General features: G+C 37.2%; 1 protein-coding gene and 1 long non-coding RNA gene across 11 annotated transcripts in view; one reads left to right on the forward strand and one right to left on the reverse strand.

Annotated features, from left to right (window-relative positions):
• Positions 1-16,267, forward strand: part of COBLL1 (cordon-bleu WH2 repeat protein like 1) — a 169,967-nt gene that overhangs the window by 143,089 nt on the left and 10,611 nt on the right. For 7 of the 10 annotated variants that reach the window (XM_016195319.2, XM_060177794.1, XM_060177797.1 and 4 more), the window contains 4 exons: positions 144-263; positions 6,810-7,044; positions 8,105-8,199; positions 12,543-14,101. In XM_016195319.2, the coding sequence (XP_016050805.1) occupies positions 144-263; positions 6,810-7,044; positions 8,105-8,199; positions 12,543-14,101 (2,009 nt within the window). The remainder of the gene's footprint in view (positions 1-143; positions 264-6,809; positions 7,045-8,104; positions 8,200-12,542; positions 14,102-16,267) is intronic. The other 3 variants (XM_016195320.2, XM_060177799.1, XM_016195321.2) reach the window with 2 other exon arrangements.
• LOC132534254 (uncharacterized) overlaps positions 1-16,267 on the reverse strand; it is a 62,282-nt gene that overhangs the window by 12,970 nt on the left and 33,045 nt on the right. The window lies entirely within an intron of this gene.

Raw genomic sequence — 16,267 nt, forward strand, 5'->3', positions numbered from 1 at the left:
TTTTTTTCTTTCTTAATCTCATGTTCTATACATGGATATTTGTGAGCCAGAAAATTTGAAATCTTCTAAAATGCTTCCTGATCTTTGCTTGTTTTAACTCTGTTGTCCAAGTGACATTTTCACTGATTTTATTTCTTTGGCAGAAGCCTCCTTTGGCCCTGGGTTCCCCAGTTATGAACAGTGCACTGTGCCCAAACTGGCTGATGAATCCCCTCTCTCCGACTGCCCTGGAACACCTGAGGCAGCTGTAATCTCTCTGACATGTAGGTGACCAGCCTTTGCTTTCTGATGCTTTGCTTAATGCCTATTAATATGTCTTACTGAGTTGGTTATTTGTCAATCCCTTGTATAAAAATATCTCAAAAAGATATAATGTCCTTTTTTTCATTTGACATTGTGTAATAGTTTGGAGTTTAATGCTTTCCCTAACCATATAGACAAGTATAGCAAGGTATAACATAATAAAAATCAGTGGTTTGGGAGTCCTGTGGTAGTACAGCGGGTTAAGCACACATGGCGTGAAGCACAAGGACCTGCTTAAGAATCCAGGTTGGAGTCGCCAGCTCCCCACTTTCAGAGGAGTCGCTTCACAGGCAGTGAAGCAGGTCTACAAGTGTCTATCTTTCTCTCCCCCTCTCTATTCATTCCTCTCTGTCCATTCCTCGCTCCGTTCTTCTCTGTCCTGACAATGATGACATCAGTAACAACAACAATAATAACAACAAAACAAGGGCAACAAAAAGGGAAAATAAGTAAATTTTTTTTGAATCAGTGGTTATAAAGAATTTATAAAGAATTGATCCCTATTTGGCTTTCTGTTCTTTATTTCCAGCTTGTAGCAATACTAATACTACTTTTTTTTCATTATTTAACTGTACTTTGGTTACTTTGGTATGGATTTTTTTTTTTCCTCCTCCAGGGTTATTGCTGGGCTCCGTGCCTGCACCATGAATCCACCGCTCCTGGAGGCCATTTTTTTCCCCCTTTTGTTGCCCTTGTTGTAGCTTCGTTGTGGCTATTATTATTGCCCTTGTTGACGCAATTCGTTGTTGGATAGGACAGAGAGAAATGAAGAGAGGAGGGGAAGACAGAGAAGGGGAGAGAAAGATAGACACCTGCAGACCTGCTTCACCGCCTGTGAAGCGACTCCCCTGCAGGCGGGGAGCCGGGGGCTCGAACCGGGATCCTTACGCTGGTCCCTGCGCTTTGCGCCACATGCGCTTAACCCACTGCGCCACCGCCCGACCCCCAGGATTTTTTTTTTAATATATAATATTGCCTTTAAAAACTTGCCACCAGGTTTATATGGGTACTGCAAATCTACTGCTCCTGACAGCCAGTTTTTCCTTTTCTTCTTCTTTTTTTTTTTCCTTTTTGCTTTCTATTTTATTGGATAGGACAGAGAGAAATTGAGAAGGGAGGAGGAGATAAAGAGGAAGAGAGAAGGATAGACATTTGAAGACCTGCTAAACTCTTGTGAAGCATCCTTCCTGCAGGTGGGGAGTGAGGGCTCCCACTGGAACCTGCGCATGGTAATGTGTGTGCTCTACTGAATCCGCCTCTTCTTGGCCCCCTGATTTTTTTATTTTAATTTAAAAATATTAGGGTTATTTTTGCTACTCAGTAGTAGAGCTTTATAGTTCATAATGACTCTTAAAATCTACTCTATCTTTTAGTGACTTGGAGTCCTTATCACATCAGAGTAGTTAAATAAAGCAGTCCATGGGAGGTGGTATACTGGATAATGCAGTGGACTCTCAAGCACAAAGTGAGCTGTGTTGGAACCCAGGCTTTGCACGTGCCAGGGTTACAATCTTATTCTTTCTCTTCCCTCTCCCTTGTATTAATAAATCAACCTTTTAAGAAAAGGTAGCGTACTTTCATATACTCCTCAGAGAACTACAAAATTGTGTAGCTAATTTGGAAAATACTTTGGCAGTATTTATTTTTAAGTATATCTTAAGATTTATTTATCAACAAGAGAAAAAGAGGGGTAAGTAAAGGCTATAGAGTATTACTCTGGCATATGTAGAACCAGGGATTGAATTGGAAACCTCATACCTATAAATTCAGTGTTCTAGCTCCCACTTTCTAGGCTGCTGGTAGGTGTTTTTGTTTGTTTGTTTGTTTTTTTAATAATTTGATAGGGCAGAGGGAAACTGAGAAGGGGAAGGAAATATAAGGGAATGAGAGAGACGCTGCAGCACTGCTTTACCACTATTAAAACTTCCCCCCTGCAGGTAAGGACTGGGGGCTTCAACCATGTGGCCCCCAGTTAATATTTTTCACTTACTCCTTCTCAAGATCATACTATATGTGGGGAAACCATTTATAAAACACATTGCTCTTAAACAGAACAAATAATCATATTTCTCAATACATATTTTTCAAAATATATAAATGAAACGGGGGTAGATAGCATAATGGTTATGCAAAGAGACTCTGATGCCTAAGGCTCCTTAGTCCCAGTTTCAGTCCCCTGTACCACCATAAGCCAGAGCTGAGCAGTGTTCTGGGGAAAAAAAAAATATATATATATATATAAATATATATATATATATATATATATAAATGAACTCATTTCATAGATAAAACAGTCTATTCTAGGCACTAATATTACATATTGGCATCATAAAGATTATTTTTCATGTCATGATAAAGGAAGATTTGCATATTTAGTCACTAAAATTCAAATTGTTTAATTTTGATGTCGAGTCACCTGTCTTTAAATTTATAATATCATACAATATTGGGCAGAGAGATATCACACTTGGTAGAAGGCATGCTTTGTAGTTCACAGAAATAAGCAAAGATCAAAAGTGATATTCTTTTTTTAAATTTATTTTCAAACCTGGTAATGGTGCTAACCATTTTACATACTGCTTATTTCACTTATCTTCTCCAACTATTTAATAAGGTCTTTTCTGGGAACTGTTCTTTACCTTGTTGACTATTCATTGGTTGTGTATATCTTTATTCAGTGAAATAAATGTTTAAGGGGAAATGTGCCTTATGACAACTATAATTCTGTAAACCAGTATTTCCTCAAGAAGTGATACTGGAGTTGGGACAAAAAAAAAACCCCACCATAAAACAGAACATAAAAAGGTTTGATATAATATTGCCATAGTTACATAAAAGACAATTTTTAGGGTAAACTGTAAAGAAATGTGCCTTGAAATGTAATGTTATCTTCTGTGAGATTGTATGGGTAAATACTGTTGTCATCTTGGGCCAGCTTGCTCCAACCTTTACAATGTATATTTGACTTTATTTTTTTAATCTTTAGCTTTTATGAGCAATTTAATATTGCTTTACAAGATTATAAGGGATATAATTTTAATAGGGGTATAATTCCATACAGTTCCCTCCACCAGAGTTCTCTGTCCCATCCCCTCCACTGGAAACTTCCCTGTTGTTATCCCTCTGGGAGTATAGATCAAAAATCCCTATGGGGTGTCAAAGGAAGGAGTTCTGACTTCTGTGATTGCTTCTCCTCTGGACATGAGCATTGGCAGGTCGATCTATACCCCCAGCCTATGTCTTATCTTTCCCTAGTGGGGCAGGACTCCAGAGAGGTGAGGTTTCAGGAAGCATTGGTGAAGCCATCTGTCCAGGGAAGCCAACACAGAATTGTAGTTACATCTGGAACTTGGTGGGTGAAATGCAGTAAAGGTGGAATGCAGGACAAAAATGTTTAGTAGGGAGTCCGGCGGTGGCCCAGCGGGTTAAGTGCACGTGGTGCAAAGTGCAAGGACTGCATAAAGATCCCATTTCGAGCCCCCGGCTCCCCACCTGCAGGGGAGTCGCTTCACAGGTGGTGAAGCAGGTCTGCAGGTGTCTATCTTTCTCTCTCCCTTTCTGTCTTCCCCTCCTCTCTCCATTTCTCTCTGTCCTATCCAACAACAATGACATCAATATTACACAACAAGGGCAACAAAATGGAAAATAAATAAATAAAAAAGTTTAGTAAACAGGAGCCATAAAATAGTAATAAAGCAGGTGAAAGTAGGGGCTATATGGTAAAAGGAAGCTATAGGAAGTCTGTTTTAGTAATGTTCCTAGGAGCCCATCTTTATAATATTTGCTTGAGCTTGATAGCTAATATGGTGGTGGGCCAGAAATATTGTCTGGGAAGGTGGTGTTAGAGTTGAGAATAGAACTAGGAAGCAGTATGAGGGCAGAGAGTTACTCACAAACTTGAAGAATAAATATAAATGTAGTTAACTATTACCACAATATGGGGCCCGTATCCATTCATATTAGCACATTTCATTGGATTGACCTTCTTGTGGTGCATCCCGTGAGTACCCATTCATTGGGGAAACTGATGATCCTTCCTAGCCGACTGAATCCACATGGATCCCAGTCACTTTCAAAGCCAGCAACAAGCAGCTCCTGACAGCTTTCAACCTGACGCTATTGACTGGCTATGGAAGAAGGGCAAACGCTAGAAGAAGAAGCACATTTCATAGCACAGGAGCCTACAAAGTCTCTGAGTCCTTGTCAGACAGCTCATGGACTATAGTTACAACAGGGAACAATCTAGGCTGTGCTCATTTCAGAGCTAGTTTCCTTGAATGGCAGAGTAGGATGACCCAGCCTCCCTTCTGAGAGTGAGGTGGTCTTTATCATTATCATTTACTTTATTTCTTTAATCTGTAATCCCACTTCTGCAAATAAATCCTTGCTGTTTACCAAAAGAAAAAGGAATAATAATACTTAATAAGGAAATGTTTTTATAGTAAAATTGTAAAGACACCTGCTGAGCAGAAAAATAAACAAAAATACAGATGGGCCTGGGGAGACAGCATAAAGGTTATACAAAATTCTTTTAATACCTGAGATTCTGAGGTACAGGTTCAAGCCTCAGCACCACCATAATCCAGAGCTGAGCAGTAATAAGGTCTATGTTTGTCTGTCTGCCTATCTATCTCACTAAAATAAAAGGAATAAAGTACTTTTCTTTTTATTCATTTAATAATGAATGACAAATCCATGGAACAAGAGGGGTACAATTCCACACAATCATCACCACCAGATTTCTGCATCCCATCCCCTCCATTGGAAACTTTTTTATTCTTTATCCCTCTGGGAGTATGAACCCAGGATCATTGTGGGATGCAGAAGGTGGAAATTTCACTTCCAAACAAAGTCACAGAACCTAGATATAGACCAGGGTCATGAGACAGGACACATGTGCATGTGTATCCATAGTTATGGGGAAATATACACCTTAAAATAAAAGTGCACAGTAGTCTTGAGAGACTCAACAAGGGCACAAGCAAATAGACCTAAAAAAGACACCATAAAGTACTCAATCAGATAATTTCTACTTAGACCAAGACACCCAGCTACCTCACCTACTTCCTATTTCATTTTCCTCAATTACTCTAAGACTAACCTTTGTCAAATAAAGTAAGGACTAGAAAAGCCGGCTAAGGGCAGGAGACTGGCATACTTCTAAAATGGCTCTCTTGGTCATTACCAGGCCACCCCATCATCCAGGGCTCTACTGACCTCTAATAAAGTACTTTTTAAAGAATATTGATATGCGATAATCTTGACGTTATAATAAGTGGAGAAAAGAAGAACACTGGGTGAAAACATTTGCTATAGAATGTTTCCATTTAAATTAAGTGATATCTGTGCTTAAGCAGATGTGCCTCCCAGCTCCCAGCTGCCCATTTAAATTAAGTGAAGCAACAAAAAAGAGAAATGTGAGAATGCCTGTTTTCTTACATGATTATTAAACATTCTGATAATATAGAAAAAAAAACTTAAAGAAAATTGTTTCTAAGAATCAAAGATTAAGGTTTCTTTTTTTTTTTTTAATCTGGGACCTTGAACATGTACAATATCACTGTTGGGTCAACTTTCTTTCATTTAGAGAGAGAAATAGATAATGGAAGGGCATTGCATCCTAGCTTACCTTAGTGCCATGGCACTCCCTGGCGGTGACAGGGCTCAAACCTGGTCTGTACAGGCAAGGCACATGCTGTACCCAGTGAGTTCTCTAGATTCCTTATTTGTAAGATTAAACATTCTATTGTGTCTAAATTAGTGAGTGATATGAAAAAAAAATTTTTTGATATTTTATTTTAATGAGAGAGAAATACAGAGAGAAAGACACAGAGAAAAAGACCAGAGCACTACTCAGCTCTGATTTATGGTGGGATTGGTGATTGATTGAACAGGGGACCTCAGAGCTTCAGATATGGAAGTCTTTTGCATAACCAGTAAGCTGTCTCCCAGTCTTGTGAGTGACTTTTAACTCTGGTTTTACATTAGAATTAGCTGAAGAGCCTAAGAAATTTGGCGCACCCCTAAGTTTTCACTTAAGCAGATTCAGAATATGAGCAGTGGTGTTTTTTAAAGAGACAAATAATTCTCACTTGTAGTCAGTGCTTCTAATTACTGAGTCAAATTTTGTAATTTGTACTTGTAGACAATATAAAAATCTTATTTCCTTTAAATGTAGAGCTATTGTATAAATGTAAAATCATTTAGATAGTGATAAATTCTAAAATGAAATCTCTAACTTGAAGTTTATGAGTTTAATTAACCTCATTTTTTCTAACATGAATAAAATCTAGAGTGGTAACATTATTTTTAGAATTGTATGTGTCTGAAGTAATTTGACTATATGTTAATATGATTATTCACCATTAGGGTTCGCCACATTAGTTATGAATCAGAGTTTAAAAGAATCTTGATAATTATTATTTTAAAAATCTTTTCATTGCCAAGATTGTATAAAATGAATGAGGCAAATTAATGTTTAAAATTATCTATTCATTTCTTTGTAGCTGGAATAAGCTCTGATTATAGCCTTGAAGAAATAGATGAAAAGGAAGAACTGAGTGAAGTGCCTAAAGCTGAGGCTGAAAATATTTCTCTGCAGTCACACGTTAATCCTTTTGGATCACCTGATACAATAAATGCATTGAAAAATGATACTGACTCAGCCCTTGGCAATAATACTGGAGAGTCCTCACAGAACTCTAAAGAAGAAAAACAAGAAACTAGAAATACAGATGGACAGTAAGTATTCTCTGTGTCAGAAGTGTTTATGACAGTTTGGTTAACTAATACATTCTTCTGAAATAAAGAAGTATAGATTTTAAGCACAAATTATAGTCATACCCTTTAGTGACTTTTGAATTATATCCCCTCGACTATCATTACAGATGTTTATTAATGACATTGCCTATTTAAATAGAATCAAATTTGACAGTTCTAGTTTTCTACGTCAGAAAAACTGTGTCATTTAGTTACATTGTACCACTCAAATATTACAATTTTTTTTTTGTACTATAGGTGTTTTGCATATTACCTGTCCGGCCTAAATGAGACATTTAGTTTTCAGTTTTTATCAAATGCATTTCAGTAGTTTTCACTGGTAAATCAAAACTGTACATATTTGAGTATGATATTAAATCACTAATAATATTTTTAACTTCAACTATATGAAATATAGACTGCATTTCTCATGTGAGCCTAGAAATTGAAAGCTATAGTATAATCCACTTATTATGTTTGAAATGGAACACCATAAGTAAAACTGAAATCAGTCAGACATACCACCTTCATCAAAGTTTTACTTTGATTTGCATGGTTTAGCTTAAATTAAACTTGTCTATCATAAAACAAAACAAAAATATAAGGCCAGTCTACAATCTAATTTATATACTTGTGCTTGAGAAATATAGGGTTACACTATTTCATTTACCTCCCTTTTTGTTTAAAAGACAGTCAGTAATAACAATAATAACATTATAATAATACAATAACAATAATACAATAACAATAATACAATAACAATAATACAATAACAATAATAACAGTAACAATAATACATAACAATAATAACAGTAATAACAAAGAAGTACTCATTTTGGAGAACTATTCAATTTATCAAGCTTCTTACTGCCACTTCTTTTTTTTTTTTTTTTTTTTTTTTGCTATTTAATTTCCAGTCTTTGGCAGAAAAACATGATTATTTCAGACCATCTGTCTTTGAAGATTATTGCCTGTTTTCTCATTGCGTATGTGATTAAGTAGTGTCGATATATAACATACAATGTCGTGTTTTTTTTTTCAGAGGACCACATCTTATGCTACATAATACAGACACTGAAAAGAAGGTAGTTGACAAAGTAAAAAGTGTGAAGTCATCAGGCCCTAACCAAGAAAACGGTGAGTCACATTAAATGCTAGTAAACAGTGTCATAGCACTGACTACATGCCAGTGACTTCTCTTTGCATGTGAGTTGTATTTAACTCATTTAATCTTGTATATTAGCTTATTATATAGCTTATTATTTTTAGTCCCATTTTGTGCCAGAAAAATATTTGTAATTGGTGACCACAAGGTATTAAGTGGTAGGTCTCAAGTTTGACCTTAGCAATATTCATACAAACTGCACTCTTTATTACCAAGCATACTGTTCTTGTTCTTAAATCATGGAAGTTACCCAAATGAAATGTTGAGTCTTAAAAAAAGAGTGTTTTTACCAACTTGTAATCACTTTTGTTCTTCTAATAACTCCCTAGATTAAATTTGTTTACTTCATACTCACATTATTATCCCTTCAGCAAAACTTGCATACCTGATTTGTGACTTAAAACTTTATTTACCACTAATTTTTTAAGAACTGGATTATGTCCATTTTTTATTTTTATTTATAAAATGGAAATATTGACAAAACAGGGGTACAACTCCACACAGTTCCCACCACCAGAACTCCCTATCCCTTCCCCTGATAGCTTTCCTATTCTTTATCCCTCTGGGAGTATGGGCCCAGGGTTATTGTGGGGTGCAGAAGGTGGAAGTTCTGGTTTCTGTAATTGCTTACTCGCTGAACATGGGCATTGGCAGGTCGATCTATACTCCCAGCCCATCTCTCTTTTTCCCTAGTGGGGCAGGGATCTGGGGAAGTGGAGCTCCAGGACACATGGTAGGGTCTTCTGCCCAGGGAAGTCTGGTTGGCATCATAGTAGCATCTGGAACCTGGTCACTGAACTAAGATATAAAGTAGAACAAATTGTTGAACAATCAGGAACCTACAGCTAAGAATATATCAGATGAAGATTTGGGGTCTTCATTTTGGAAAAAGCAAGTAGGTCTATTTTAGGTATATTCCAAGGGGTCCCTGACTTTACTAGTTTTTGCCTGAGCCTTATATCTAATATGCAGATGGACGCAGGTTATTGTATGGGGAAATGGTGTCATAGTTGGAAAAAGGACTAGAAAGATTTATCTGGGAAGAGAGAGTTAGCAAATATGGGCAAAGTATATAAATATTGTTAACTGTAAGCCCCATTGATCTGATCTGGGGCCCATATACTACACAGGACCCTATGAAACCTCTGTATCCCTGTAGGTCTGAGCTCACATTCTGTGGTCACAGCTAGGAACATTCCAGGCTGCTCTAATTAAAGGCCCTGTCTTCCTCGGGTATTAGGTAGGGTATGTTATCCAACTTCCCTTCGGAAAATGGAATATTCCTTACCATTATTAATCCACATTGAGGGCCAGATCCTATAGGGGCCCACAGAGGGGTCCATTATATTGTTCCTGATGGAGATGATCAGTGACAGTGGTAAAGGGATCTGTTAGAGGTCTAAGCCCATCATGTCTGTGTGGGAATCCCAGGACTCCCTGACTAGGACCCCAGTTGATGGGGTGGCCTGGTAGTGACTAAGGAGTCATCAAAGTATGTCAGTCTCTTCTTGCCCTTATTCAGCTTTTGTAGTCCTTAGTTTGTCTGACAAGGTTAGCTTTGGAGTGACTGAAGGATGTGGAATAGGAGGTAGGTGAGGAGGGTATCTAGGTCTAAGTAGAAATTGTTTCATTAGGTAATTTAAGATGGGATTTGTAAAGATTTTATTAATGAACTTTTGCTTTTTAAAAAATATATATGTTTTCTTCGGCAAAATATTTTTACTGTAATCTCTTCACTCACCCTTTGGTGAAATATGCCACTATTTACTGTTAAGGGTCTTACCCTCTTAAAAGTAGAAACTGATTTTTAAACTAGGGCATTGGTGAAAAAGATTCTGTAACAGTCGCTTGGGAAGAAGGATATCCCTGTTTTAAAGGAATATTAATAATAATTATTGTGATTTTAAAAATATTAGTGAAAACTAGTATTCTTTTTCACATTTGTTTGTAAGCAGAAATTCCTACATTAGATTAGGTTGTAATCTTTGGTTATTTTTACTACGTCTTCGGCTCTAGGTGAAATTTACATTTTCTTATTGCTTCAAAATATCTGTATCAGTATGTCAACTAGTGTTTGTTCTGCTTTTCCTTTAAAAAAAATAAACTTATTTTCAGTAATTAGAAATGCAGTTTCATCACAGACTCAAAGTACCTCAGAAAAAAAATAGTTGCATATATATGGAACATTCAAACTGAGTCAAGAAAATTGGTTGTAGTGTGCACTGAAGTTTAGTATCAATCCCAGGTACATATAGGGATGGGTTTATTGATAAACTGAGGAATGATTCTAGGTTTTTTTGTTATGAAAACTTTAAGAGACATTCTAAGACTTTAGAAAATGGTAGGGTAGGTATTGTTGACTAAAAACATGAATGAAATATGTAGTTCTAAAGCTTAACATTTCACTATGTGGGAGCTCATCTAAAATATATATTCTTTAAAATATTTATTTATTTATTTATTTATTGGATAGAGACAGAAATTGAGAGGGAGTTAGATAGACAGACATCTGTAGGCTTGCTTCACTGCTCGTGAACCTTTTCCTCTGCAAGTGGTGACCAGGACCTTGCACACTGTAATGTGTGTGTGCTTAACAGATGCCGTACCACCTGGCCCCTCTAAAATAGATTTTATTGATTTACTTCTTTGTGGCAAATTTTTTTTCTCTTGAGTATGCCTGTATTTTCTGGGAAATGACAAGAAAGAATGATATACATTTAGGCAGATTTACTGCTGCTAAGCAGCATTTTTTCCTATTATATAATTTCACATGAGAGACAAAGAAGGAAACCAGAGCAATACTCTGTCTTTGTGCACAATCACTATGCAATTTCCTCGGCATTATAATACATATCCTTATAGTCAGCAAACTAATTGTATACAACTTTTTTCTTTTTTTTTTTCTCCTAGTCAGAGCTTCATCTCTCTCTAGGCATTTTTTTTTTTTTTTGGCCTCGAGGGTAATTCCTGGGACTTGATGCCTGACCTACAAATCCACTGCTTGGAGGCCATAGCCCATTTTTCCATTTTGTTGCTGCTGCTGCTGTTACTGGATAGGACAGAGAGAAATCAAGAGAGGAGGGAAAGACAGGGGGGGAGAGAAAGACAGACATCTGCAGACCTGCTTCACTGTTTGTGAAACAAACCCCTATAGGTGGGGAGCCAGGGGCTCAAACAGGGATTTTTATGCCGGTCCTTGAGCTTCGCACCATGTATACTTACCCCGCTACATTACCTCTTGACCCCTATTAGTTATTTTTTAACAGATAGAGAGAAGGTGAAAGAAAGACTGCAATAAAGAGACAGAGGGAGACACACCACAGCACTGAAACTTCCCCCCAGGCTGTGAGGGCCAGAATCAAACCTGGGCCACACACCAATATGTAAAGTTAACTAGTAATATTTCTAATGTATATCTTCGTTTCTTCTTTAATTGAGGACCTGTTTTAAACAGCTCCTGGTATTTTAGGCAGTGAACTTGAACTTTTATCTTTTAGGTAAAAATGAATGATGTTGAATTTAGAGAGAATATTTTTGTTATCTGCCTTAATCAAAACTTGTAACATTTGCTGGAAGTTTTTAATGTTAGATATAAAATTAAACATCCCTGACACTATAGAAAAGAGAAAGAAACAGAATTTTATAATGGAATAAAAATATACTTTTCGAATTTGTCAATTTCTCATTAACAATGACACAACTTAAATACAAAGTCTCTAAGAAGTATACCTTTTGAGGCCAGGTAGTGGTGCACCTGATTGAGCACACATGTTACAGTGTGAAAGGACCCAGGTTCGAGCCTGGGTCCCCACCTGCAGGGGGAAAGCTTCACAAGTGGTGAGGCAATTCTGCAGATGTCTCTCTGTCTCTCTCCCTATCACCCCCTTCCCTCTCAATTTCTGACTGTCTCTATCCAACAAATAAAGATAAAAAATTTAAATCTGATTAAAAAATCTTATATACCTATCATCTATGGAATTATTGCTCTAGACAGTGTTATATATACTATATACATTTTTATAAGTAAAACAGAAGCATAATGCATATATTTATCATTTTACATTTGGCTAAATGAAACCAGGGATTAAGTAACGGGTTGTATTACACACAGATTGTATCCAGTGAAGCTAATTTGGTATCACTAAGATACAAGAACCCATGTTATTGTCTCTGTATGCCACTGTCTTTGTTTTTACATTTAATGAGATGAAAATTATAAAAATCAATCAAATTTATTTTAGTTTGGAAGAGGTAAGTTTGAATGTGTCTACTTCTTCATGTACTTCAGTTTTGCTTTGTTTTTTTTCTCTCTCAGTAGATCAAACTGAAATAACTGTCATTCCAGTAAACACAGATGATATGAAAAATGGAGTGAGGAGAACAGAAATCAGTGTAGGAGGTGTTGCCAAGAATAACCAAGTGGACATGGAAGTTGACAGACTATCAGACTATGAGGCACATACTGTCAGAAGTTACAAGGAGAATCATCTAGCTACTTCCTCAGTACCACATCAAAAAGTAAATCAATCCAATGCAGAAAAAGCAAAAATTTTACAAGATGTATCAATTCAGACCACACCTCCCTGCAACAGTTTTGATGGGAATCACCAAGATCATAATTTGTCTGGTTTAAAAGTTGATGGAAGTGTACAAGTCTCAAGTAACAACAAATTACCTCAGCCCATATCCTTAAGTCCACAATGTTCTGTAGATACCTCAAGCGAGCTCAGAAATCAGGGGTCCTTAACTGAATATTCAGAAGGCCAGTGCATCATAAAAGATCCAGTTTGTGCCCATAGCACTGATGTTTTGTCTCCATTAGATGGGACTGATAGAAATTCAACTGATTCTTATTTAACAAATCCCCCATTTTACCGACAGGACTACAATCCCAAACCAAAACCTTCAAATGAAATTACAAGAGAGTATATACCCAAAATTGGGATGACAACTTACAAAATAGTGCCTCCCAAATCCTTAGAAATATCAAAAGATTGTGAAGCTGAAAGTATACGATGTAAATATGATCAGGAGATACATACTTTGGGGAAAAAACATACTCCTGGGAATATGAAAGAAACATCCATGCAAACAGAAGATCTTGTTATTTCAGATAGTCCAAAGGAGCCTCAGGAAGATCTTAAATTGAGGCCAATCCAGACAATAGAGCATCAAGTACCAGGTATAGAGAGCTCACCTCATGGTGCCATGGTGCATACTAAGAAACCTATTCCCAGGATGATGAGAGACAATGGCACAGCTCCCTTTGCACCAAAATTAGAAGAGATAAACAGTATTTTAGAATCAAAAATGAAAGCCCGGGTTTCAAATCCCCAGGCTAAACCAAGCTCTTTTTTCCTGCAGATGCAAAAAAGAGCATCTGGCCAGTATGTGACATCTGCAGCTGCCAAGAGTGTTCACACTCTTCCGTCTTCCCCTATTCCCTCTCCAAAGGAACTAACCAAGGCAGAGCTGGGAAGGGATACTCTGCCTTCTCCAGAGCAATCTCTTCCTCCCTCATGTAAGACAACTCAGTCTTCTCCACAGCCCCACATTAAAAACACTACGGGAAACATCAGCAATCAGAAGTCTACTGAAACCTCTCCTCCTCCCATTGCTCCAAAACCTATTGCTCTTCCCTCAAGTCAGATAACAGCACTAAATTTGAAGACTCTGAAAACTTTCGGTGCACCACGACCTTATTCAAGCTCCTCTCCTTCCCCATTCGCCCTTGCTGTGGTGAAGCGATCACAGTCTTTCAGTAAAGGATCTTCAGGGTCCTGCAGTGACAGTGCATCAGCCCAGCTGCCTTCTGCCACAGATCAAGGGAAGACACCCTCTGTAAATAAACATGTGGACCTCTCACAACTTGATGTAAGTGATACGGTAAATGACACTTTTTTTTTAAATGAGATTCTTAGACAGTATAGTTAAACAGAGGGTTTACAAACAAACATGTCAGTATGTCTTTGCTACTTTGAATTCATACTATTCTAATATCAAGCTACTATAGGAGGAAAAAGTGGTACTACACAGAATCTGATTATATAATTGTACCATTTAACAAGTATTTTAATCTTAAGGTTTCTTTTTTAAAGATGTGTTTATTAAAAAGGGAGCATCATTTTGGCATATGTGATGTCAGATATCAAATTTAGGACCTCATGCTTAGGAATCTGTGTTCTTCTCCTACACTTCCTCCCTTCCTATTATCATAATTTTTTTTTGTTAAATTGATTTCAACATATTTTCTTTTATTATTTTTCTTAGTGATCTAATATTGATTTACAAAGTTATAAGAGGGGTACAGTTCTTCACCATTCCTACCACCAGAGTTCTGTGTTCCCAGCCCCATCCAACAGTTCTCCCCAGATCAGATATGGGTTGACTATATATCTATATTTACCTATCTATCTCTATCTACATTATAAATATATGATATATATATATTTGTATATCTCAGTATAGGTATAGCTATATATAGATTGATAGATAGATACATGCAAATACTGCACATTTGTATTTACTTTTCTATTATATTTATTTTTTATTTTTATTTTTTTGCCTCCAGAGTTATTGCTGGGGCTCAATGCCTGCACTATGAATCCACTGCTCCAGGAGGCCATTTTTTCCATTTTGTTGCCTTTGTTGTTTATCGTTATCATTATTATTATTGTTGTTGTTATTGCTGTAGTTGTTGCATAGAGAAATGGAGTGAGGAGGGGAAGACGGGGGGGGGAGAAAGATAGACACCTGCAGACCTGCTTCACGCTTGTGAAGCGATTCCCCTGCAGGTCGGGAGCCGGGGGCTTGAACCAGGATTCTTATGGCGGTCCTTGCGCTTCAGGCCATGTGTGCTTAACCCACTGTGCTACTGCCTGGCCCCCATTTATATATTTTTGTTTATTTTCCCTTCTGTTGCCCTTTTTAAAAAATTGTGGTTATTACTATTGTTCTTATTGATGTCTTTGTTGTTAGAGCAGAGAAATGGAGAGAGGAGGGGAAGACAGAGAGAGGGAGAGAAAGACACCTGTAAACCTGCTTTAATGCTTGTGAAGCAACCCCCCTACAGGTGGGGAGCCAGCCGGGGCTGGAACCAAGATCCTTGCGCTGGTCTGTGGTGTGCACTTAACCCACTGCGCTACCGCCTGATCCCCTTATATTTATTTATTTATTTATTGGATAGATAGACAGCCAGAAATCGAGAGAGAAGGGGACTGGGGCAGGGAGAGGGGAAGAGACACACCTGCAGCACTATTTCACCACTTGCAAACTTTCCCCCTACAGGTGGGGACTGGGGGCTCAAAGCTGGGTCCTTGTGCATTGTAACATTTGCTGTCAACCCAGGTGCACCACTATCTGGCCCCTGTATTCACTTCTATAATTCTACCTTCACTTCCTTTCTAAATCACATCTTTGCCTGTTACTACTCCCTTTTTTCTCTTTTCTCTCAGATAAGCAAAATATTGCCTGACTTCCTCTGGTGGTTTTCAGATTTCAGTGATGGTATAAAAACAAAGATTCCTGTTGCCAAAAGTTTCAGGTCCTGTTAGAATTGGCTTCAGAGCCCTCTGATTGTCTTTCCCCATCATCCAACTTCCCAAAGATAATCACCATAGTTCTTATCAGTCTTACAGTTTGCTTGCATCTGTTTTATACAGTATACTTTTTTGAATTATAGCCTGAGCTCTCCTTAGTGTATTTAACATATATGTATGTGTGTATATATATATTTGGTAGTATGAAAATGACATTTTAAGATTGTTAGTCATTGTCAGTTTAAAAGGATTAAGTATTCTTTGGAAATTTTATTAATTTTTTTTATTCTTCAACTTAAAAATTCCTAATTTTTATCTTTAGATGAATGGAAAATCCAAAGAAAATAAGGCATCACTTGATCCCTATGACAAATGCAAAATTAACTGTTGCGTGTAGCACAGCAACTAAGATTTGTTCACTTTCTACCCTAGAAATGAATTTTATAACCTAGTATTTGGGGATGGTGAACATGTGTTATTTTCAGTTTAGAAATTTTTTTCA

This window comes from Erinaceus europaeus, chromosome 18 (genome assembly GCF_950295315.1).
Source record: "Erinaceus europaeus chromosome 18, mEriEur2.1, whole genome shotgun sequence".
NCBI classification, from domain to species: Eukaryota; Metazoa; Chordata; class Mammalia; order Eulipotyphla; family Erinaceidae; genus Erinaceus; species Erinaceus europaeus.